Source organism: Sinocyclocheilus grahami, unplaced genomic scaffold (genome assembly GCF_001515645.1).
Source record: "Sinocyclocheilus grahami isolate Dianchi unplaced genomic scaffold, SAMN03320097.WGS_v1.1 scaffold127.1, whole genome shotgun sequence".
Lineage (NCBI taxonomy): Eukaryota > Metazoa > Chordata > Actinopteri > Cypriniformes > Cyprinidae > Sinocyclocheilus > Sinocyclocheilus grahami.
The window spans coordinates 1,527,786-1,554,336 of record NW_015505306.1 but is presented as its reverse complement, the minus strand read 5'-3'; the positions used below and the strand labels follow the sequence as shown (position 1 = coordinate 1,554,336).

The 26,551-nt window shown below is 38.9% G+C and overlaps 1 protein-coding gene across 1 annotated transcript in view; it reads left to right on the top strand.

Annotated features, from left to right (window-relative positions):
- Positions 1–26,551, top strand: part of LOC107590441 (trinucleotide repeat-containing gene 6A protein-like) — a 41,570-nt gene that overhangs the window by 7,194 nt on the left and 7,825 nt on the right. Inside the window, exons 4-14 of the mRNA XM_016279183.1 lie at positions 13,798–14,065; positions 19,306–21,852; positions 22,757–22,951; positions 23,117–23,280; positions 23,625–23,702; positions 23,832–23,883; positions 23,998–24,125; positions 25,116–25,268; positions 25,362–25,493; positions 26,191–26,328; positions 26,439–26,504. Of these exons, the coding sequence (XP_016134669.1) occupies positions 13,798–14,065; positions 19,306–21,852; positions 22,757–22,951; positions 23,117–23,280; positions 23,625–23,702; positions 23,832–23,883; positions 23,998–24,125; positions 25,116–25,268; positions 25,362–25,493; positions 26,191–26,328; positions 26,439–26,504 (3,921 nt within the window). The remainder of the gene's footprint in view (positions 1–13,797; positions 14,066–19,305; positions 21,853–22,756; positions 22,952–23,116; positions 23,281–23,624; positions 23,703–23,831; positions 23,884–23,997; positions 24,126–25,115; positions 25,269–25,361; positions 25,494–26,190; positions 26,329–26,438; positions 26,505–26,551) is intronic.

Here is a 26,551-nt window from a genome sequence, read left to right as displayed (position 1 = left end):
CCCCCCCCCCCCCCCCCCCCCCCCTCCCCCACTGTTGGTAACTGCCCTTCTTACCAGGCTGGTGTATCAGTAAGAGTGAAGTGTTATCAGAGTCTGTTTGAGTCAGTTGGTTTAGCATGTCATAATTTGTCAAGCTTTTATTAATTTTTTTATTTTAATTTTTTTAAAAGAGCAGGTCATATGTTTTTTTTTAAAGTGTCCTAATATTGTGTTGGAGTCCCCTACAACAGGTTTAAATGCATCTAAGATCAGAAAACACTGTAGTTTTCCCAGAATATACATTTATAAATGGTTATTTGTCCATGATTTCGAAACTGTTGGTTCGATTCAGTTCTGAGCGAAATGTCCCTCCCTTCCATAAGCCTACTCTGCTCTGATTGGTCAGCTGGCCAAGCCTGTTGTGATTGGTACAAAGAGGAACACTTGAGCAAGTTAGCGAGTGCTACCATCTGTGTTGACAAGTCCACGGTTGTTTTGATGTTGCGGGTTGTAGAGACCCCAATAACGTCATATTTAGGCACTGGAATGCGAATTTACCAGGGGAACCCTGACTAAAAGCATGTATTTTACACCCCAGAACGCAATTTTTAAAGGGGGACCACCCTCGAAACACGATTGGGCTAGTTTTGAGTAGCAATTGGGCGGGTTTTGTTGTGACCTGGCAACCCTAGCATGCACCTTTACATAAAATAATAATATAGTGCTCCAATCAGTTCTTAAAATAATGACAAAAACATTTTGTTGAACACTTATGCAAGTGAATCGTGCCCACAGCTAAAGTTCAGCTGCTAAACTGTAAACACTTAACAAAACAATAATGGTGGATACGTTAGCCGAGTGCTAATGTGACTAACTGATGAAACGATACAGTTTGAAAACCAAAATATGTGTACTGTAGTGGTTAAACGGATCGTAGTTGATCCGCGATTCGTACGAACCAAGCCCCACGGTTCGGCACGCATGTGATCCGTGGCTTAATTGCAAAATGTAAGCATAATAGAATGAAAGTTGATCAGTTGTACGTGTTTACACACGCAAGCGATTTTAAACCATTCTAGCGAATGAAAAGGCGAAATGGAACTCGATTCGTTACTCGCGCGCTGTTTTCTATCACAGCCGCACAAACATGCAGCTCGCATATGCATGTTTGATTGTTGGCAAACACCGAACTGATCTTTACAGACACATATACACAAGTATGACAAAATACCGATCTCGACAATCATTGTGGCAAATGCAGTCTGTTGTGTCTTAAGTGAATGAGAACAGCTGAGAAAGAAATCGGATGTGTATCATTAGGCTATATTGGATCCATGCATCAGGTCTTAAAGGGGCTGCTGTCATTATGCTCATTAAAACAACAAAACACGTTTTTGACAAAGATGAATCTATTTTTTTATTTATACAGTGAACACTGCAGTTTTATTTTACACTTAATTATTACATTTCTGTATCTGAAGACTACCAACCTTATTTGTAACATTGTTCTGTTGTATTTATCTATGCTTGTAATTTGTGTAGCCTATTTGTTCTTATTTTTACTGGCTGTTCACTTGTCTCTTTAATAATGTTTGAACTTTCTTAGGCTAAGCGTTTTTGCTGTGGTATCGTACTTATGGAAAGCAAAGTTACATATATATTTTTTTTCTTGCTGATCCGAAAAACGATCCGATATTTATCGGGATCGCGCGCCGTCAGAAGCGTCGTTATATGCACGCACTTCGGATGACAGTCAGCGTGAGAAGCGAGCGGAGAAAAGGTAATCCTCTCAGAAAATGTACAAATAAAGATAATTTTAGATGTTTAATTTCTACCTGGAGCATTTTTTCACCTTTTTTTTTTTTTGCCTGTAGCTCAAAATAGCCTGTGCAAATTTACACTCATTTTGCCAGCACGGGTCACATATGAAGACATTAAACCGCGAAGAATGGTGCGTTTCAAATGGGATATATATCGCCCTCCGAAGGGTACTTCGGAGTGAAAACAATCATGGCCGCCATATTTAAGGGTCGTTCCAAACCGAAGTGCTCAAAACTGGCCACTTCATAGGGCCCTTCGGAATGAAGGATTTCGAAGGCTACAACTGATTGACACTTTGGGCTCCCATGATCCTTTGCACAGATTCTTTGCATGATGACGGCACCTCCGTGTGGGCACATGAAGCAGAAGAGCACTTCAAGAAACAGTTGTTGGGTCGCCTACACCCTTCAAACCTTCGAAGCTCTCACTCTGGAGGGTAAACCCTTTGAAGGGATTAAGGCATAGGGATGAGCCCTTCTGAATGGAATGCAGGGGAAGTACCAAATTGTCACAGTTTTAATGACATACAGAACGCAATGCCTCAGAAAATCCGATCTGCCTGTTTACATGACAGTCGCATTGGCACATATCTGATTTATATCAGATTTATTTCCACATGAATGAGGTCTGAAACCGATCTCGAAATATCCGAATGCATGTGTTTTTTTCCTGTTTACACGGTCATAGAACAGATCCGATCTGTGTCACATATGAGCAAAAAATCGGAATTGGGTCACATTTAACTGACAGTGTAAACGGGGCCTTAAACTTATAGTTATTTCAGACAGCGCAGCACTTCCTACAGATTAAAGAACCATGCTTCACGGACAAGTTGTGCATAAAACATAATTGCAGCCTTTGCAATATCATAATCGCACTAGACATGTTGATTTACGCGAGATTTAGTGTTAATCACGATTTATCGTGCAGCTCTAGAGTATACTTTGAAAGGCTATGCGTTCAACTGTACTATATATTTACAATATACTCAGTGTCATAATGTCTCACGAGTTCAGTATGTGCGCTAAACCTGCGTTAGAAATATGAACATAACTTACGAAAAGTAACCCGCCAAATTGGCTAGTGATTTGACAGCGTTGCTCGCCACAGCTGATTTTTAGCCGCATTTGGCGGGTTGGCGGGTGTTAATTTCAAACCTTGCTTGTCACGATACAATATTATTGCGATTTTAAATATATTGCAATTTATTACCTTTTTCCAACTTCAAATTATGTCCCCAAAGGAAAACTTTGACAACATCTGTTTTAACTAAAAAAAGAAACATCTCTCAGTTTGTTTATCTCACTTCAGTTTTATTGCTGCAGTGCAAAATGGGATTGTCAAGCAGACAAAAGGACCAACACTTTCATGAAAACCTGTCATAAATGTTGTATACACCTGGCAAACTCAACTATTTGTGTTACGGTCTAATCTAGTTCACCTTAATTAAATGTAAACGGGTATGCACTGCTGTGCTACTACAGGTATTTTGAACAGTGCAACTTGAAATTTTACTAAAAAGTTGTGCAGACCCTTCAGCAATTGGGGCATTTGAAAGTAAATTACTGTTAAATTTAAATCAAGTTAAATAAAACATTGTCTTACATCTAGGGAGGCACCAAAATGAAAATTCTGGGCCGAAACGGAAACCGAAAATTCTGGATGCACTTGGCCGAAAACCGAAACCAAAAATGCTTTGTAATGATTATTTAATATTTTATTAAATAATATAAAGTAATTTTGTAAGACTTTTTAAATTTAACTCAATTTGAATGATACTAAATTTAAAAAAAAAACAAGCCAATAAAATAACCACACTTTTACTGAAAGTAACAATAAAACTGGACAGAATTTATATCAATATTGGTAACACTTTACAATTAGGTTCATTTGTCTATTTTTATTCACTTCTATGTAACAGAATCAGATGTAAGTTGTTGTTGTTTTTTGAGTAATTATCCAAATAATGTATAGTCCTACAAAGCTATTATTATCAGAGCATATGAGCAGAGCATGGCGTAACTGAAGGTAGCATCATTTTAGCAGTGTTGCCCAGTACAGCTGAACTAGCCTACACCATGTCACAGCACAGTAGCGCTACTGCAAACCGGAACAAGTTGGTCTATACTGCATAGAAATTTCCTGTCAGCGTGTTATTTGAGCAGACTTTGTTTTTCCGATGAGCATGAGCGGTACACGAGCGGAACGCGCATTCATAGAGCGGAATACTGAGCGGAGCGTCAAACCGCGCAGTGACAAGGAGAATGAAACATGCGCGTTGAACACTGCCGGGCGGGGTGCAACGCGGTGCGCCATATATATTATTATTATTATTATTATATGTAGCCTATATTTTCGGTGCATCCCTACTTACATCCCCTCCTTGTTTACAAATCCGAAGTAAGTCCATACATCCGATTTTAAGGACGAAGCTTTCCTGATAACTTTCCCTGATGCCGCCCTCTTTATTTTACTAACTTACTGCATGCTGAAGGTGACCCAGCTGACCTCACCAGAAAAAACTCAACACTACCATCTAGTGGATTGTAAAGAAATTGATTTTATTATTCTACCAAATAGTATAATAAAAGATCAACGCTTGGCATCCGTGTATCGATACAGTATTGCCGCGGAAAATATCGCCCCCCCCCCCCCCCCCCCCCTAATAATTTGTCCTATTTAAAAAAAACAAAAGTGTATTGCTGTTATTCTACCCCGCATATTGCCAGTGAGTTGCTGAGCTCATTAAGCTCGCTTACTACATGAACATTGTGCATCTTACATAGATTTGCAAATCATTGTGGCGAACTAAAGTGTTGCTAGTCAGGGAAAAAGTGCTTGCCGGTTTGACCCACAGAGATAGTTGGTTGTTTATAGAGGAGTAATTTCTCAGTGTAATCCATTAAGGAGATTACCAGAAGCTTTCTCCCTTTTACTAAATGCGTTGCTGCATCATTTATTTGGAGATGTAGCTGTGGGAAACTGTTAAGAGTTGTTAAAGATGAAACCAAGTTATTGTGTCTTATCTGCCATTTGATCCTTTCGTTTTCAGGGAAATCATTCGAAACACTGATGGAGAGTGGACGGAGGAAAGTGTAAAGCTCATTGGAATGACGATAAGGAAGAGGGGGCTGGTATAAAGGTAGGAATTATTGTCTGTTTATGGTGCTGAAAATGGCCAATAGCATTTTTTGGTGGTTATTTTGGGATCAGTGTATTGTCACGGCATAAACTACTGTGCCATGTTCATGAATGAAATTGCATTATCTGTGTTTATTTCTGATTAGGAAAGAATAGCAAAGCCATCTTATCATAATGACCATGCTGTGTCATTTATACAGAACAAGGCACATCATAGAAACTTGTCAGTGTGTGTAGCATTTTTCCACTGAGTGATGTGGAAAGGATGATGGCTCAGGTCTTTATCTCTTGAACTTGTCTTCGCTCTCACAGTAGCTTAAGGCTAAAGCCAGCGGCGTGACTGGCACTCGGTTCTGTCTGGCAACGGCGACTAAATGCTCTCCTTTGAAAAGAGTTTGCAGGGGTGTCTGTGGGTTTGCTAAAAATGGTCAAATTTAAATGTGTGGACATGATGAAATTTAATCAAATAGGTTATAGCCTTATTTGAAACCATCTCTAGAAAGTTTGTTTGACTAGGGAAAAGACCTAAAGAGTATTATGGCGTAAATGCTGCATCAGCTTTATTTGGTATCTGGGTGAAATGCTGCTGCTCAGAGATTTGCACAGCAAATATACAAGAATCATGTTTCCAGTACCCACCCCTCCCTGGTTACCCCGGGTGACTTTTTACTTATCTGTTGGCCCAGATGTCCTTGTGTCGTCTACATGATACTGAGTGAATACTTAAGCAGTAAAGTTGACTCAGTCTTATTGGCTGCTGTGTGCATAATATTTTGCTCCCTTTTATTTTGACTGGATAATAAACATGCACTCACGCTTGCATTTATTCCTTGTTTCATCACTTCAGTTCATCCAAAAAATATCAGCTGGAAATTATTTGTAAAATTTTGAAACGTGTCCCAGTCTACCTTTTAGTTTTTCCTTCCACCTTTTATTTCTAACATCTTGGTCTATGAAAAAGTCAAAAGTTTGTCATGGTCTTTTTTTTTTAATTATTAGCAAAAACGTAAGGTCATATCATGGAAAACGCTTCAGGAAATGGTTTGTGGCGTCTGTGTTTTGCGGCAAAGGTTTAGTTTGTTGACTAAATCACCTAGCTGTTGCTTAGCAATGACCATGCACAAAACAGACATTCACTTGCAAGGAAGAGCCACTGGCAAAGATGGTCTGCATTAACTCATCAAGGCTGGAAAAAGCACTTAAAAATGCCAAAAGCAAAACAGAGTCCCAAGAGATAGTACCTTGTCCTGTCGGCTTTAATAGTTATAGATTACTGACATAACTGACACCAAATATGGACAGTCGTTTCAAGTCACGGCATGTTCATGCATACTTGTAATTTTAAGACAAATTGCATACCTGATCATGTCTGCAAGTTCTTTTGGGAGTGTTGAAGAAAGTGTTTTTTTTTAGTTTTTTTTATTGTTATTTCTTTTGTTATAACTTGACTCCACTTGCTTTAGTTTGATATTTGAACAAGAAAAATTGTGTTTTTTTTCTTGTCATTTTTGCGCTTCAGCAGTGAAGAAATGCACAGTATTTTTGGTATTCCTGGAAAGATGCCTTCAGATACTGTGTAAAACGGAAAGCATTCATACTTTCTGTAATGTTGTAGTCATGCAGGCTTGCTGTTTGAATACAACACTTGTTGTTGCACTGCAACAGATCTGCAGGGTAGTCTTGCTTGTTGCAATGTGACCACCTGACTTCCTGGCGGTTGTCACTCCACAACAAGCGAGTCGAAGTTTTTTCTAACAGGAAGTTGCCCCTAAGAAAACAGACCTGTTGCATGGTTGCAGTATTATTTCACACTTTTGTTTCCTTTTGAACTCCTTTGCTAAAACATTTAAGTGGAAAAAATACTTCAAAAAAAGAAAGCCCCCCAAAAAGCTCCCCCTCACAGAGCCCCCGCTACAGGCAGCAGGAGGAGTTGGCAGGAGTTTCAGCTCGAGCAGTAAAATGACACCATGCCTGTCCATTTTTTTTTTTTCTTGTGAAATGCGAAGAGAAGGAACAAAGCTGGGTGTCTTTGAAGGCTTCTGGTAAACCAGGAGAGGAGGGGAAAAGAAAGCTGTGATCTAATCCTGTATTACTTGAAGGTAGATGTTCAGCTTTTATAATACACTACAAATGTGTTGTACTTGGTATCTTGAGCTCGTCTAGTCTCTTTTCTTGTTAAATTGTTGGAATTTGTCAAATATTCACAGCTGCTGTGATGTGAGAGGAATAATGTATCATACTAGAGTTTGATAGCTCTCTGTTCTAGACTGTGGACCTGTTCTATAAAGATCAGTATCGTTTTTGCACCCTGTTGTCTGTCCATTGAAATGTATTTAATTCTTTCCTTAATGTGAATCTGAACTGCAGCTCTGTGAGGTCATTCCTAAAGAGGAAATTCCACAGCCAAAACAATGTCCGTGAACAAGCCTCTGGATATTGCAAACAGTTGTGCTGAGGGTGCAGTGCATTAACAGTGTGATGAAGCTGAATGTGCAGTGGTGGACTGTTAAACTACTTGTTGGTGACTTGCTTTCTGCTCTTTGGAATTGTATGTTTTCCAACCTGTGTGCATGGAAAGAATTTACATAGAGAAACTGAAATCAGATGCATTGCTTGTTTTTGTTCTTGCAAATTAGATGAATAATTTCAATAAAGGTTAATAAAGTACCAAAATGCATAATGGTAATGCCATGTTTCTGTGTGGCATGTAACATTGTATTCTTTGAAATACCTTGCAATAGCATTTAAAATATGATGGCATTGGCAATCATCATATTATGATATTACTATCTGATACTGTACCAGTACATTAAGTGATCCATTAGTAATGGATAAAGTAATCCATTAAGTAGATATTTATTATTAAAGGGATTGTTCACCCAAAAATGAATTTAAGTTATACATTTTCCAGAAACTGTTTGGTTACCCACATTCTTAATCGATGCAGGTTTTGAACAACTTAAGGGTAAGTAAATGATGACAGAATTTTCTCATTTTATTTGGTGAACTATCCCTTTAATGAGGTACTGTGTGTTGTCTTTGCATGTACCTGACAGTCCCCATTTTACTTGCGTAATGTGAATTATTATTATTACAGAAGTGAAAAAGGGTGTTAATTGTATTAAGTCCTGAGGGAATTATTGTGAAAGGTGGTCTCTGTGACAGTTTGTTGAAGGGAAGAGGATAAAATACAGGAAGGTTAGTCATATCCATAATAAAGAAATGTAGTTAAATAATTTTAAATGGATTTAAATTTTTTCTGTAGTAATAGCTAGGGATGCACCGATCCGATAATCATATCGGGTATCGGCTCCGATAGTGCCATTTTTCTCGGATCGGGTATCGGTCAGAGAGGGCCGATCCAATTATTATTATTATTTAATTTATTTTTATTTTTTCTCGATTTTGCGAATTATTCTGTGTTACTTCTGAAGCCATACGATAGCTTAATGTGAGCTACATATGAATATTTAAGTCCTTTATGTTAAAGTTCACACAAACTCTTTTCTCCGCTGTGGTTGTAAGTCATTCTTTCAGCCTTTAAACCCTGGTCGCGTTCGGTTACGACAGTCAGCTCGGTAAAGTTGTCTCCAAGATCATTGTGTTCCCATTATACTTGATTTGTGAATACATATCTATGATTTAGCAAAAAGGACTTTATCTTCTTGCCGGAGGTTAATGTTGTTTTGTTACTTGCTACCGGGTGTCTGTGAGAACAAAACACGGGCGTAGAAAAGACTATAAATTGTTTTTAACGTGCACAGTAACTGACATTTAAAACTGTTAAAAGAAAGGCTCAATAACTTTTGCACAGATATAATACACTACGCATCAATTTCTCTTCCCTTTGTGCTTTGCGGTTTTTAACACGAAGTGCTTACAATGTGCGCATCCGGTGTGCAGAATGATGCGCTTAAAGCAACACGGCGTCAGGCTGTGACGCATTGTAAGTGCTTCGTGCTCATAGACAGTTCGTGCTGCACTGTATTTGTTTTGTCCTATCGTATCTATCATATGTTGTTGCCTTATTAAAAAATATGCTATACATTCAAAATAAATTTATTTTAATTTTATAGTATATACTTAAATATATATGTGAATGTTTTTAATGAATGGATTTTATAATACAAATAGCAATGTGTAACATTTTACCATATTTAGTGCAACACTTTTATTTGTTCCCCACAAAATCACTAAATGTTTGGATTTCTAAAATTATTGTGCACTGATTTTTCTATAATAACTTTTGCTGCCGAATTATCCACTTACCTAGTTTGATCAATTTTTGTCATAGATTATAAATATACATAAGCCTATATTTTCACTGGAACTTCACTGGTATCGTATCGGTATCAGCCAATACCGAACCCAAGGTATCGGAATCGGTATCGGAGGCGAAAAAGGCGAATCGGAGCATCCCTAGTAATAACATGTACTGGTGAACCATTTTCATTATAAGCCCAAAACACGTGTATTAAGTAGTAAATAGTCATAAATATTTAGTAAATCATTTTGATTCTTTGTTAGAATTTTTTTTTTTATTGTTTGTGTGTGGAAATTTCTCAATGAGAGTATTAGGGCCCTATGAAATCTGCTTCTTTAACAAAAAAGCAAAACAGCAAGACCTATTTGACATCAATTTTTTTTTTTTTTTTTTTTAAATACTGTTCATGTATTTACATTTTTCTGGTAAATAAATGAAGGCAAAACATTAATTTATCGTTTAATCAAATGAGAATTAAACAAACCCTTCCTTTTTTGGCAAACAAGGTAATGCACAACAGAGGCTTATGGTTAAAATTAAACCATGAAAGAAAGATTGTCTGATTATTCCTTAAAAATCATGTTTTAATAATAATTTTATTAGTAGTACTATCATTACATTAAGTAATATATTTGTCACAGTTTTTTCAGGTTAAAACAAACTTATTTTGACTGATGGCTGTGAAGACCTTTAAGTTTCTGTTTGTATATAATATGACGATAGTTTTTCTCAAATGAAACGATAAAATGCTCATGAAGTGACTCTCAGAGCAGTTTTAGGGATTATGTTTGTGTTCATGTTGGCATTGCGGCAGTGGCTGAAAGCACAGCGTGCTTCAGTATGTGTGTAGTAAACATTTCCACGCGTCTGCGCCATTCATTCACACAGAGACATGTAGGACAGGCAGGATTCATATTTAAATCGTATTTTTGGTTTAAGTGTACTGACCTTCTTTTGATTTGTTAATCCAAAATTTGGCAAATTCCTTGACATTTCACGTTATAGGCTTACAGTAAATTCCATTTTCATTGCTGGAATCCGCAATTCAATCTATGTTTTCTGCATCGCGGAAAATCATAGGGCCCTAGAATATTGTTTTAGTGAGCACAGAAGTTGTGACGCATATCAACAATTGTTTACATGGACTAGTGTTGGGCGATATGGTCATTTTTCAAATCGTCATATCGTCAGTCCGTGAGATCGCCGATAGACGATATTTATCGTGCATGGGTGGGTGGGGGCAAGAGAGAGACTCTGTACTTATCATAGGCTATTTCATAACTATTTGGTGTTTTAAACCGCACGCGCGCGAGAGAGAGAGGTAGCCTATGGAAGCACCACAAATCTAAATAATATACTTTCAAACATACTGATAAACTAACATGTTAAATACAAAAATATTTAAAACAGCTGTATTCGGATACAACAATCATACATCGCTATTAGTTTGCCGCATCAGAGCACGGATGTTATCAGTCTAAAAGGTCTGCAAATCAGTCAATGGTGAAAATCAAAAGTAGATTTATTTTAAAGATCAACAGTTTAACACTAAATATTGGACATAAACGAACACGTTAAATATAAAGTATTTAAAACAGGTAAGTTCATATATTTGGAGTAAATTTAAATTAAACGGATACATCAGTCATATAGCGCTCCGGACCGCGCGCCCCATGATGAGCCCGACGCACCACCACAGAAACAAGGATGAGATGCGTTCTAACTAGGGATGTAACGATTCACTCAAGTCACGATTCGATTCGAATCACGATTTTGATTTCACGATTCGATTGTGTTTTGTTTTTTTGTTTTTTTTACAAAATGAGGTTTAAGACAAATTATAAATTAAATGTGTCCTTTTATTATTGCTTGGACAAAATGCTGCATTTTTCTTTGTGAAATTGAAATATAACACTATAATAATATACTATTATAGCACTTGCATATTATTGCTCTTTTGTTGGTTTTGATTGCTTCTATTGTCCTCAGTTGTAAGTCGCTTTGGATAAAAAGTAACAAAATTCAAATATAATGTAAATGTAAATAACAAAACTAAATAGAAATTTTAAAACAAGCCCCAAATCAAATAAATAAGTAACACAAAAGAAATCTCTTCATATAAACAAAATAAGGCTTTGTCTGTGCTCTTTCCTTTTAAAATTAGAGGCTACCACTGCATTTTAATCTTGATCCAAACAAAGATGCTGCATACATGCAACATAAGCAGTTTTTAATCTAAATTGGGTTGTATAATTTCGAAATTTGAAGCAAAAACAGAATGATTTGACTTCAGTTTTGTGAAACTATACATAAAAAATATCTGCATCAAACAGCAGCTGAATGAGACGCAGATTCACTCTCTGCCAGCAGGTGGCGCTTAAAGCGTTTCCTGGTTTCCGTTGTAAACAAAGCAATACAATAGCATATAAACTTTTCTAAAGACAGTAAGTTCCCCTCAGACATGCATTCATATAAACTCCTACACCTAAATGAATCACGATTTGTTTATCATCTCAACCGATTTGAATAGTCACATATTTGAATCAATTTTCAAACGGCTCGCGTTAATCGTTACATCCCTAGTTCTAACATAATTGTGGCATTAAACTCAGTTAGTGAGGGCTCGGTTAAAATATTGCACATATATCAGAGCTCTAGACTCATTCTTCCCACTGGTCGCTCTTTTGCGACTAGCTTTCTCAGTTGGTTGCACGAGCACATAATTTTGTCGCAATTTTTTATTTTTTTGATTAATCAATGCATGCTGATTAACTTTTATCATAGTTTATAGTTATATGGTAACGAAAGTGTTCAACATTCAACCTGTTCTTTTTCATCAATATTTGTGATTTAAATTTTGTGAACAGGAATTCCTCTTTGTGCACTTTCACTTTCAAATTCGCGATCTTGGTGTCACGTTTTACAAGAAAAGATGTGTCTGTTTTACTTATATCTACACCTTTCACTTTTGAAGACTAAAACAAAAATAATAAAATAAATAAGGAAAGCCTCCATAGCGTAACGCAAGGTAAACAGCAAACATAACAAGCTTTTCAAAACAAAAAGAAAAGTAAAACTAAACTGGCTGTCGCTGACAGGACTTGCATGTTTTTTCCACTAGAATACTAACATGTTCACCTTCTCTGGTTTAAGAAGCGGTCTTTTACTTCACTTTGTAAACAAAATCCTCAGTTGCGCTCTGTCCGCGGCACGCACCTTCGCGCTCGCGCCTGTCTTCACGTGATCAGTGAAATTTGACTCCTGCTACAATGTGCCGCAGCCGTGACCACGTCAAATTTTAACTTGCACATTCTCAAAAATTGATCGCAGTCCAGAGCCCTGTGTATATAGGCCGTTCAGATTACTTGTTAAAGTGCAACGAAATACCTTATATCAGCAGACGATATGTGTTTGTGGTTAGAGACTCCTTCACCGGCTACAGTCTCCTCTTTTGCACGTATGTGTGTGTGTGTGTGTGTGTGTGTGTGTGTGTGTGTGTGTGTGTGTGCGCGCGCACGCGTTTTTGTGATAAAAGAGGAGAGGCATTTGTATAATGACAAAGGTATGACATGGGTATTACAAGGAGAAGGTGACTTTTCAGGACATTACCCCATGTCCCCACTTTTCAAAACGCTTTTAACTCACTCAGATTGGAGTGTATTGAAAATCTGAAATAGCACAAAGTTTCCTGTAAGGGGTAGGTTTAGGGGTAGGGTTGGTGTAGGTCAATAGAATATACGGTCTGTACAGTATAAAAACCATTACGCCTATGGGATGTCCCCGCTTTTCACAAAAACAAACCTGTGTGTGTGTGAAATACAGTGCTGAATGAAAAAGCGGGGCAATTTGATAATAGCTGAATTATAATGGGCGGCCTAATAATAATAATAATTTAATACATTAATAGGAGAATGAGCCTAATATTGTCTTGACTATCGACAAAGACATCTGCTATCGTCGATACACGATACTATCATCTATCGGCACAAACCTAACATGGACTATGACTCTCTTGAGATTAAGACTTGAGTTTTTTCACCATTTTACAACCTACTATCTTATGCAGTTTCTGATAGTTGTGCAAGATTGTATTAATAAACTGCTAAACTGTAACAACAACTGCACTATTTGTGTGATGGTAGTCACAGGTCTATACTATGTTAGCAACATTATGGAAAGGTTTGAGTTTGGTTGAATAGAGGCAAATTTTGGACACAATGTAGAGGAGTGCCTCATTAATGTACCGTGGATTTAACATGGTAGCCATGAATATGATTGGAATAGCTCTTTATGTTCTATAAGCAAACCAAGTAGACAACTTAATCACAGTCCTATCTTATTTAAGTTATTGGCCTTTACAGTGTTTAAAATTAGGTCAATGGGGGAAAATGTGATGTGATATCAGTGAATATGCTTCCTTGAGATGTTTTGTTTAGGCAACCTTATATTAAAAAAGATGTTTGTAGATTAACTTTAAATTGTGCAGAATGAAAAACACACTTTTGGCATAGTTTTAAATACCTGTTTTTATTTTGATTTCAGTGCCAGAACATATCAAGTCCAGTTTCAGCCAGCCTCAGTCTGCCAATTAGAACAGCAGCACCTCCACTGTAACCTGCACCATCAGCAATGCCAAGAGGGCCCCAGCCAGCGGCCAGCCCCAAGCCCTGCCTCGGTACCCGCTCTGTGAAGTTCCGCCACGTCTCTGTCAGCACAAACAGAAACAGCTGTTGAAGCGTGGGCATTCCCTCACGTTCCTTGCTGCCACCCTGGGAACTCAAGTGCAGCTCAACTCTAGCCAGCCAGGGGAGCTTACGACTGAAAGGTCTGTCCTACACTGCGCCCAAAGCCACCTCTCAGGTACCAGTGCTCTTCAAAATGACCTTGTAGGTAATGGACCAGCCAGGTGTTCTGAGATCCATGATATGTATGTTTAAAGCTGCTGATAGGCAGAGTTGTTCCAGGCTGTAAAAACATCTTAGTTAAATATACAAGGGCAGATATTAGGGGTACTCCGATTGATCGGCTACCGATCACTATCGGCCGATAATCACGTTGGGATGATTGATCGGCAGTCTCTAAAAAGGCAGATTTCCAAAAACCAATCTCAAGCTGATGACGCTGCCGTGAGAGTTTTGGCATGACATGCAGCGGCACCGTCTCAGTCGCTATCCGGCGCGGGTGAAATAATTATAATGCTGAAGGTGAGGTACTCGCCTTCATATTTCTTCATTAAATAACTTAAGTCATTTGAAAACCTCGTTTGAGACGTAATTTTCACAAACCGAGTGAGTGAGTCACCACTCGCGTGCGCTCTCTCTCTCTTAAACACTTTCTCTCTCAAAATACGCAAATAGCTTCAAATCACCACACATCGCGTCTGTCTATAAGCGAGCTGCACACTGCACAGTTGACACAGGAATTGTCACTTGCACAATCGAGGCAGTGTCACATCATCACTAAAGTTTATAAAATTGCATTACTTTTTCATTCTTGCCAGTGTTTAACCATTCAGCGCTCGCGCACTCTCCTGGAGACCGTGTGCTCATGCACACTCACAGAGCACACACATAATGCCAAGTTCTCATTATTCCGTTTGCAGTGCATACGTATTTTTACGTATGATACGTAAAAATACGTATGAGCGTATTTTTTTCCACGCTCATGTTAAAGGATTAAAGCGTTCGCTGCACACAGCTGTGGCCCAGCAGTGTGTTCAGGAGCGGTGCGCCTGCACTGCAGCAGTGCAGAGATCGTTTCCGCACCGAGTCTATTGCTGCGCTGCAAGCGACAGCGCATTGTTTGCAGTAAATATGAGCATGGATTGACATGAAAATTTTGTAATTACACCATAAATGCATATAATTAAAGTCTACTGTGTTTCACAGTCAACACATGACTTTTTGGCTAGGTTTAAATGGAAAGAGCACTTTTAGGTAAACAAGGCAATAATAGATGGCACTTTAGATGGTAATAAAAAAGTACTGTGTAAAAAAAAAAAGAATTGCAATACATCGTTCTAAACCTGTATGACTGACTGACTTCAGTGGAACATGAAGACAAAACATAAAACATTTGTGTTTTTTTTCATACAGAGAGAGTCAGTGGTGTCCAAGGTAGTGGTCGACTGATATGTAGGCCGATACTTGGCATTTTTCAAATATCGGCATTGGCTGATACATTTTTCTGTTTGGCCGATGCGATCGTGGCGGGACTTTTATTTTGATGGCGCTGAGAACAGCAGCGCGTGAAAACACAGTGCTCACATTCTCCCTCTTGTTCGCCGATGTTATCGTTAACAGTTCTGTCCACGGACGGAAGTCTGTCTAATAATCAGATAGAACTGTTAAACAAAGGAATTAAAATGTATACAAAATAGTATTATAACGATTGCTTTTATATTGTTAGTAATAGAAAGGCAAACATTATAATACTTTCTCGTTTTCCGTTAGCATTCAGCAAATACACATTTTTATCATTTAAACAAATCTTTAAATGACTAATGAACATCTAATTTCAAAAACCTTGCAAACTTAATCGAATCTAGCTGTGAGATCTTATGAAGTGTGCATTTGTATCCTGCACGATTGCGTGTACTCTGCATGACGGTCGGTCCGTGCGAATTGAATGTGGACAGGAGGAGAGTTCAGCTTCACTGAGACGCGTGATCGACAAACTTTGAACTTGTGATTTCAAATTATGCTGTGCTTCATGCTTTTGCCCAATGTCATATTGATGTAATTTCCACTGTATGCTGTAAATGTAAAATGAGTGTTCCCTTGGCTTTATTTGAAAAAATGTGATTCCCAATGCACACAAACTTCCTAGAATACGGAGTGCCCTGTTCGTTACAGTGTTTACTTCCTTTTTAATTATATTTTTATTCGGGATGCACCGATAGGATGTTTTGGAGCCTATACTGTTTTTAACAAACACTTATTGACCGATACCGATATTTGTCACTTCCTCTCGTCTTTGAAATTTTGGCATCAAAATGGATAGTATTTTGATCATGTTTTAAATCCGCAAAGTTCAAAAACACCTGCATTAAATTATACTAGCAGTTTTATTGCTCCATCATCAAATAATTTCTAATGAACATGGATTGGATCCATTTAACATTCAGCAGGCCTACACAAATACAACAGAACAAAGATGCATATTAAATAAACTGCTTTTTAGGTAGGTTTAACAGTTTTCAGGTACAGAAATAAAGTAAACAAACGTAAAATAACACTTCACTGTATAAATTAAATCCATATGCATCCTTTATTGTAACAGACTTTATTATGATTAATCTTCTAATTTGTTTTTGTATACATTTTAATATTTTTGTAAGTTTAAATATGTATGAGATCTACTTTACTAAGGCGGGACTCTTATTTTGACGGGTTTTCTAGTCTACGTCGGAGCTAACGTTATATGGGTAATGAAAGCACGGATTTAAAGTTTGTCAGTTTATTAAGCACCCCCTGAAAAGGCATGAGATCTGTATATATTTGTTTACTGTTGATAATGCAGCTGAAAGAGTGAGTTTAATGTGCACTTCTCGTGCTATGTTTTGTTTAGCACTTACGGTGATTTTTGTTTGGAGTGAAAAAGGACGCAATAAACTTAACATCAGTAAAGTTTTGGTCATCATTCAGATGAGGTCCGCTACATTTATGAAAGTTATGAAAGTCTTTTGTCATTAAAATGTATACAAAATAGTATTATAACGATTGCTTTTATATTGTTAGTAATAGAAAGGCAAACATTATAATACTTTCTCGTTTTCCGTTAGCATTCAGCAAATACACATTTTTATCATTTAAACAAATCTTTAAATGACTAATGAACATCTAATTTCAAAAACCTTGCAAACTTAATCGAATCTAGCTGTGAGATCTTATGAAGTGTGCATTTGTATCCTGCACGATTGCGTGTACTCTGCATGACGGTCGGTCCGTGCGAATTGAATGTGGACAGGAGGAGAGTTCAGCTTCACTGAGACGCGTGATCGACAAACTTTGAACTTGTGATTTCAAATTATGCTGTGCTTCATGCTTTTGCCCAATGTCATATTGATGTAATTTCCACTGTATGCTGTAAATGTAAAATGAGTGTTCCCTTGGCTTTATTTGAAAAAATGTGATTCCCAATGCACACAAACTTCCTAGAATACGGAGTGCCCTGTTCGTTACAGTGTTTACTTCCTTTTTAATTATATTTTTATTCGGGATGCACCGATAGGATGTTTTGGAGCCTATACTGTTTTTAACAAACACTTATTGACCGATACCGATATTTGTCACTTCCTCTCGTCTTTGAAATTTTGGCATCAAAATGGATAGTATTTTGATCATGTTTTAAATCTGCAAAGTTCAAAAACACCTGCATTAAATTATACTAGCAGTTTTATTGCTCCATCATCAAATAATTTCTAATGAACATGGATTGGATCCATTTAACATTCAGCAGGCCTACACAAATACAACAGAACAAAGATGCATATTAAATAAACTGCTTTTTAGGTAGGTTTAACAGTTTTCAGGTACAGAAATAAAGTAAACAAACGTAAAATAACACTTCACTGTATAAATTAAATACATATGAATCCTTTATTGTAACAGACTTTATTATGATTAATCTTCTAATTTGTTTTTGTATACATTTTAATATTTTTGTAAGTTTAAATATGTATGAGATCTACTTTACTAAGGCGGGACTCTTATTTTGACGGGTTTTCTAGTCTACGTCGGAGCTAACGTTATATGGGTAATGAAAGCACGGATTTAAAGTTTGTCAGTTTATTAAGCACCCCCTGAAAAGGCATGAGATCTGTATATATTTGTTTACTGTTGATAATGCAGCTGAAAGAGTGAGTTTAATGTGCACTTCTCGTGCTATGTTTTGTTTAGCACTTACGGTGATTTTTGTTTGGAGTGAAAAAGGACGCAATAAACTTAACATCAGTAAAGTTTTGGTCATCATTCAGATGAGGTCCGCTACATTTATGAAAGTTATGAAAGTCTTTTGTCTTTTGTTATTTGATTAGCATTAAAGTGCAGACAGCAGCGCTAGGAGTATGCAACAGACATTATACAGCTCAGTGTCTTCACGCAGTTAATTAATAAACCATCGGTTTGTTATATCGACCTTTTTCCTTATATAGCCGATATGCCGATGGTTGTAAATTGAGGAAAAATTGGCCGATAAATATCGGCAGCCAATACAATGCATCCCTAATTTTTTTATTAAATGTTTATTTGTGAAAAATACTTTGTCATTTAAAGTATAAGCATATTTATTTATTTTTTTTAATCCATTTTTCAAATAATTTAAAATGGTGGCAGATCTACTACTGTTTCAGTCTGGCTTGAGTGAGACACCTCTCAGCAGGACAGATACAGGGCCAATGGGCAGTTAGCCATTGTTGCGTAATCCATAAATGGGCAAGTTGCTATAAATTCTAAACAAAGTCTACCAAATGTTACTATTTTCAGCATATTATTCATGTACAACATTTGGCTTGGGTTTTAGGTTGGGTTTTATTTGCACTGTGTGTATTACAGTTGGTCATTTTAAAGTACAAGGATATTTAATTGTATGGAGCCAGTGGAACTAAATCAGGACGTTATAATGGGATGTATTTATATTTTATTTTTATATGCAAGTTTGCTTTATTATATGTTTTAGTCCTAAGGCCTGTTCACACCAAGGAAGATAACTGTAAAGATAACGATAAAGATATAGTTCTAAAAATCGTTCTCAATATTAAAGAATAACAGAGTCCACACCACAGCTATAACGATAAAGGCACAGAGAAATGATATCATTGGAATCACTTTCAGAACGATTTTTCCAGCTGATGAACAATAAAAAAAAAATGACAGCCAATCAGAATCAATCCTGCTATAAGGAGCTTGAGTGTTTAAAGCGACAGACGAGTGTGCGCTTGGAATAAACAGACTATATCGTCCGCTGGTGTGGACCAGTCACTACACTCTTATTTACCAAAAAATTAAAACAGACAGTGTTTACAGATGTTTTTTTTAATTTAATTTTTTTATTTTTCAATGTTTGCTATCTGAACTGATTTGACCTTTTTGCTTTTACAGGTTTGGAACATGCTGGTCTGGAGCCTCAGTATGAAAATTCACCATGGAGCTCTAGCTCACCTTGCAGCGACTCAAACAGCAACTGGGGAAAAGTTATTGTAGATAAGGAACTATGGCCCTCCATCACTGGTAGTGACTCAGAGTTGGCCTCAGAATGTATGGATGCTGACTCTGCCTCCAGCTCTGGGTCAGAAAAAAATCTTAGTTTGATGGCGTCTGGGAGCACTGGTGGCGACAACAATGGCAATAGACAAGGTTCTCATTTCATGGTTGCAAATGGCAGCAATAATGTGGGTAATGGGAGTGTTAAGGGGCCTTGGGGTGTATCCAATGGCTCGATGCTAAGCACATGTCAAGGCTCCGGTGAGGGCCCCAGCACCAAGCTGGCAGAAAGCAGCCATGGCAAAATAAATGCATGGGGTACCCAAGGTTCCTCAACCAATGTAGGTATAAATCCAAGCACTTTGAACCCAAATGTCAACCATGGTGCCTGGCCCGTTCTTCAGAACACTGGGCCCAACCCCCATGGGCCTGTGGGGAATGGAAATGGTGGCACCAACACTCAACAAAGCACCATAGGTCAAACACCCAGCATGCAGAGTATCAACTCTAAGATGTCCTGGGGATGCCTGCAGGAAAATATGTCTGAAGCTGAAGTCAATGGTACAAACAAGGTTCCAAGTGGGCAGCCTCAAAACCTTAACACTGAATTTAATGGACCAAATAACACTACTAACACGATGACCTCTAGTTTACCAAACTCTACAGGTTCAGTGCAGATGAATGAACAGCCCCCAGGGCACAGAGCTTGGCCTATGAGTACAGGGGGCTCCCCTCAGCTCCCTATTTCTCCTGTCTCTAATGGCACTTCCATTTCTCAACATGGCAACAGTGAGGGAATTAACAGCGGGTCTTATGGTACAGCATGGGGTGTTTCGCCCAGCACTAATTACTCTGGAGACAAATGTCCCGTCCCTAAAGGCCAAGCTGTGGGCGACACTGTGAATGCAACTCTAATGCAGTCTGGAGCCAACAGCTCCTCTGCGAGTGCTGCTTCTTTAAAGAATAATAATAACGGGATGGGCAGTCGTGGAGGAGGTTGGGACTCAGCACCCGCTACCTCACAAAGTATGTCTTGGGGAGCAGGTAATGGTGTGGGCCCAGCTGGGATCCCTCGCCCCTGGGGCAGTGCCTCCTCCTCCTCATCTTCCTCTTCCTCATCCTCTTCAAACACTGGCACTAAGGTCTCAAATGGGGAGTGGAACACTTTGCCCAGCAACAGTCAGCATTCCAATGATAGCACGAATGGAAGCAGGAAGGGAACAAATGGATGGAAGTCCTTGGAGGATGATGCTCTTGGTATAGGGAGCTCTGGTCAAACGTCACAAGGTAGCACATGGAACAAGTCTACAGGCAGTGAAGGAAGTGGAGAGAGCTCGGGAGGTCACAGTGAGAGGGATGGGCAACGTGGTGGCAACCGAAAGAGGGGTAATCAGCAGGGCATGATCAATGCAGCGCTCTCTACAATTGACGTGGACCCCAGTGTGCTGTCCAACACAGGGTGGGGACAAACTCCAGTCCGTCAGAACACTGCGTGGGATGTTTCGAGCTCAGATAAAAAGACAGGAAATGGACAGACAGGCTGGGGTAGTGCTCCCCCTCAGGCATCTAACTCAGGTGGTTGGGGAGATGGACCCAGCACCAACAAAAGTAGCGATTCTTCAGTATCTGGGTGGTCTGAATCAAAACCTTCAACTGGCTGGGGAGAAACCAAAGGCCCAGTTAGGCAAAGTGGGTGGGAGGATGCCCCTTCTGTTACAATGAGCAAGGGTGGTTCGTCATGGAATGGCGGCAAGGATGAGAAGTCCTCTTGGAATAATGCGCCAAAGGCAAAGCCGGGATGGGGCGGAGAAGGCCCAAAGGGAAACCATTGGGGGGAGCCCCAGAAGTCTGGTTCAGGTGGCTGGGACAGTGACAGCGACCGCTCTGGATCAGGCTGGAGTGAGCCTGGGCGGTGTGGGACAAGCAACACCTGGGGAGGCAGCAGAGGCACCAACACTCCTGACCAGAGTGGTCCAACCACAGGATGGGGAGAGCCACACAAGACCAACAATCAAAACCAAACCTGGGGCGAGCCAATCAAACCAAGCCACTCCAACCCCACCTGGGTTGACAATTCAAAACCGAACAACTCTTCAGAGTGGGGCAAGTCCCAAGATTCCAGCATGGGAATGTTCAGGAGTGGGAACACCTCTCAGACTGGAGCCCCTGGTCAGAACAAGCCTACAGGATGGCTGGGAGGCCCAGTGCCTGCTGCCTCCAAAAAAGAAGAATCCACTGGATGGGAAGATCCATCACCTGAATCCATCAGGCGTAGAATGGAGATTGATGATGGTACTTCAGCATGGGGAGATCCCAACAAGTATAAGTTCAGCAACGTAAATATGTGGAACAAGGACACTGCTGCAGAACAGGATGGCATGGCTGTTTCTCAGCCCCCACAAGCCCAAAGCTCTATGGCTCCAAAGGAAAAGAACTGCAGCTCAGGTGGGTGTCTTCCTTTTTGGCAGTGTCTTGGCAATTATTACTCACCCATTATATTTAGCTTTAGTCATGAAGTCATCCCTTTGGAATTTCCCTGGATGCGCTTTTTCCTCCCACCCCTTTCCTCTAATACTTCCCAGCACTGAATTTACGAGCAAGTGTTTGTGTGTGCATGTCTATATATAAATGTGTTTATGCAGTGCAGAGGAATGCATATACATTGTAGAAGTGCAGCCTTTTCTGTTATTTTTTATTATTTGCTGAACAGAAAATATAAAGGTGTATGTTCAAATAATGATCCTACTTGATTTAGAACTGGCTGTGGATAAGCTGTGCTCAGGGAAAAACAGGCTTGGATTACATTCTGACCGATGGTGCAGTCATATGGCAGCAACTTGAGCAGCAGGGCACACATGAACAGGGCTATTTTTGAAGGAAGTATTCAGGGCATATGCTGGATGGTGAAAGTGCAAAAACCTCAGTGGTTAAATGTAAGCTGATCCATCAGAAGGACTTCAGAGTAAACAAAGCTTACATAAGCATGTTTATGCAAGGTTCGGATTTGGGCCATTGGAAAGTTTGTTTGTAAATATTAATTGCATTGTCTTTGTTAAATAGAATCAGTTTTTAAATGACGTAAGGTTGTCAAGTATGTTAAAAACTTTGTTTAGATTCAAATTAGTTGTTGCATAGTTATTTTCCATGTAGCTTATGCATTACACTTTGATTCTTGTTTGCTCTGACAGATTTGGGTTTGTTTACAAAATAGTCATATACCTTCTTTTAATTGTGTAGTTTTCTCTTTTGTTGCCTTCACAACATTATGTGCAGAACAATATAACATTTGTATACTGCTCTTTGATCATTAGTATTTATTTATTTGTTTATTTTTGCTTTGTGATCACAGGGTGGGGAGAGCCATATGGTGGGCCACAAAAAATGGAGTCCTCTACCTGGGGTGAGCATGCTACTCCACCTGTCACTGTGGACAATGGCACATCTGCTTGGGAAAAGCCTGTTAATACAGGTTCCAGCTGGAAAGACTCAGGAGGCAGTAGCTGGGGCAACGCTGCTATAGGACAGCAGTCACAGCACAAGTCTGGTACGTCCCATCTCCAATTGGGGCAAAGAACTTTTTCTTTAATTTTTTTTCATTCTTTGACTTAATTTCTTCTTGTTTTTGCCAATGTAAATATCGGGGAAATAATGTTCAGTGATTTAATTTTTTCCCCCTCCATTTTTAATTTGTTTTATTTTGACTTTTTAGGATCCAAACCTATGCAAGATAACTGGGGAGGAGAGGAGATGTCCATGACAGTGCACTCCAACTGGGAGGAGGAAAAGGAATTAGAGATGGGCATGTGGAACAACAATCTATCACAGGAAATGAACCAACATGGAAACTGGCCCTACAAGAAGGTGCCTCCAAAGGTAATAATTAAGACCTCATTTCGCCTTGCAGGGCTGCTTAAAGAATCATTCACTGAATTTACCGTTTAATCCAGGGGTAGGCAAGTTCAGTCCTAGAGAGCCGCAGTCCTGCAGAGTTCAGCTCCAACCCTGAAAAAAAAACTCACCTGCCTATAGCCTTAGTAATCCTGAAGACATTGATTAGCTTGTTCAGGTGTGTCTGATTAGGGTTGGAGCTGAACTCTGCAGGACTGCGGCTCTCTAGGACCGAACTTGCCTACTCCTGGTTTAATCTAATTGCGAGGACAAAATTATATGTGTACATTTTGCTTTCTTATTTATTTTTTTATCCTCCTTTCCATTAGCTTAACAAAGGACCCAGTAAGCAAGATGATACTCCATGGATGAATCCGCTTGTGAAACAGCTCAACAACATGTACCCTGTAAGGATCAAGTCTGATTGCTATACTTTTCTGTGAAACCTGTTTATACTAAATATTATGTGTCCCCAAATCCTTTATGAAGCAGAAAGTTAGTAGATAGCATGTTGATGCTGCTTTGTCATTTTACAGAGGGATTCTGCAGAAGATTCCCTGAAGAGCAATAAGATGGATATGTTAGGAGGTAGGTCACATTTACATTCTCCTCCAGTGCTGATATTGCTGAGTGATGTTTGTTGTAGTCAATGAGTATTAGCATGTTTTTGTAAAATCTATAAATTCTTCTCATCTTCGGCAGGAATGACAGACAAGCGCATTGATGTTGACAAGCACGTTTTTAATATCGGAGAGTATGGGAAAAATACTGCTTCACGCCACCAGATCCACAAAGACTCTCCTATAGACCGTAATCCCTATATGGATAAGGTCAGTTATTTCTTACCGTCCTTCATTTTCTCCACTTATACTCCTGCTTGTTGGGTACTTTGGCACCCTCTATGGGACGAGAATGCAACTTGAAGACCCCATGATAAAAATGGAAGGTTTATGGCTTCAAGGCCAGTGAATCTTAACTTTTTTATTCTCCCCCTTTGTCCATAATGAATAGGTTTCCTCTGGTAAATCCGCTATGATTATTATGTTTTCAGAACACATTTTCTAATTTACAGAAACTAGGAGTGTCCATGGATTACAATTAGTAAATAACCTAATAATTCATTCTAATTCTAATTAAATTTCAGTATTCCTGAAGTTAAGATCTTTCTAAGAACTGTTATTAAGAGGGTGTATTAAACTGTTTTAGCTTATCTTTAAACTTGTTTTGTCTTTTAAAAACATTTTCAGTCCTCCTGAGGGCACCCTTGAAAATTTGCTGAGGCCCCTACTGGGCACCGGCCCCCAGTTGAGAACTACTGTATAAGATCATGTCTGTTAGATCTAAGATTATATGCTTCTAAAAGTGAAGTAATACCTTATATACACATGAAATTTGCAGTCTTCCAGAAAAACAGGCCAGAAATATTGATGATGACTTTTGTGCTCATAAGCATATCCAAAATATTCAGCAAATCATGGTTTATGGCTGTGATGTGACAGCCCAAACTTCCTGTTTTATTAGGAAATGCTACAATCAATTTCATGGGGTATTTAAATCAGCTCTTTCAGTAGTCGTAGACTTTCTTCTTATCCCAATTTTCGCCATTGCCTCCCTAACTAATTAAAATTTAAGAAAGCTCTCCTGTTCCTAAAAGATGCCAAAGAGGATGCTAACATAGCCCTTTCTCTCTCTTTTTCTGTGACTGTTGATGTTTCTTTCTCTGGTGGCCTGATGTTCCTTCTGGTCTTTGTCCAATTCCTCACTGCTGTTGTGCTCTGCGTCCTGCACCTCACTCTGCTTGGCCTGTGATTGTGCTTCAGCTTTCATTGCTTGTAAATGATAGCTCTGTAGCAGAGGAATCCCAAAACTCACAAATCGCTTCCATGCAGAAGGTCAGCTTTCCCCCTACAATTAGTTCACTGCCAAACCAGTGCAGCTTGCCTCACCATCCAAACTCTGCCTCTGTTAGGCAGGTGAGTTAGTGCATGCTGCTCCTTGTGTGCTGAAGCTGTGAATGCACTGGGTTGCTGAATGCTCATTCACATGTGTGTTATGCTTTTTCACAGAATGTAAACATGTACGGTGTCGGTAATGCAGCAGCACAAGACCGGAATGCCCAGCAGCCTCCAGCACAACCTCTGAACTCTGCTCAGCCCAGTCTACGCAACCAAGTGCCTCCTCCAATACTTCCCTCTCAGGTAATGCCATTTGGGTTTTTAAATCCCAGCTTACTCTAAGATGATGATGTGTGGTGCACAGGGTTCCCGTGGCCCTGGAAATATCAGGGAATTTCCAAAGTGTAACTCCAGGCCTGGAAATGAATAAAAATTGACCCTTAAAAGTAAGGCTGCACAATTTGAATGTGTTCTTAAAAAAGAAATAGTACTACTCTAAAATTTCATTATTATATACATTATTATTATTATTAGTAGTAGTAGTAGTATTGCAAACTGAGTTTCTCTGAAATTCTGAAAACACCGTACCATGAGCTTCCCACATGTAAAAACACAATGCTGCACTTTACACTGAATTCAATTCATATATTTTTCATTAAATCACAACCATATCACACATTTTGTTTGATTTAGATTAATTGTGCAGCCCTACTTAAAAGTATTGAGGGTTCCACTGTTGAGGCTCCACTATTTATCCTCTAAAAATATATATAAATTATTAAATGTAATTATTTAAATATTAAATAAAATCTGTATATAATAATAAATTAGTGTATATATTAATTAAAATAAATGTTCTCAATGTAGCTGCCATAGACAGGATGCATTTAAATTTGTAGACCAGATATGTAAGCCATGCACATCTTTATTTTGATTAATTGATCATTTTTATATATTTTCCATAAGGTTCATAACAAATGTGTACATTCTCTTTTCCCAGGTCCCGCCACCCCTGTTGAAGTACTCTCCCAATAATGGTGGTCTGAACCCTCTGTTTGGCCCACAGCAGGTGGCTATGCTGAACCAGCTGTCCCAGCTCAACCAGCTGTCTCATCTTTCTCAGATTAATCAGTTACAGGTATTGATCTTGCTGCAAGTAACAGCCTAGAAGATATTTACTGATAAGTTACCTCATTCGCTGTGATACTTACATCTTACTCCCCCCCCCCCCCCCCCCCGCCGGCTCAGCGTCTCCTTTTGCAGCAAAAAGCGCAAAGCCAGAGAGCCATGCCTGTTAACAGCCGACAGGAACAGGTTTGTGATCTCTTAGACCCATTTATGTGTGCCAGTTCCTCCTTTCT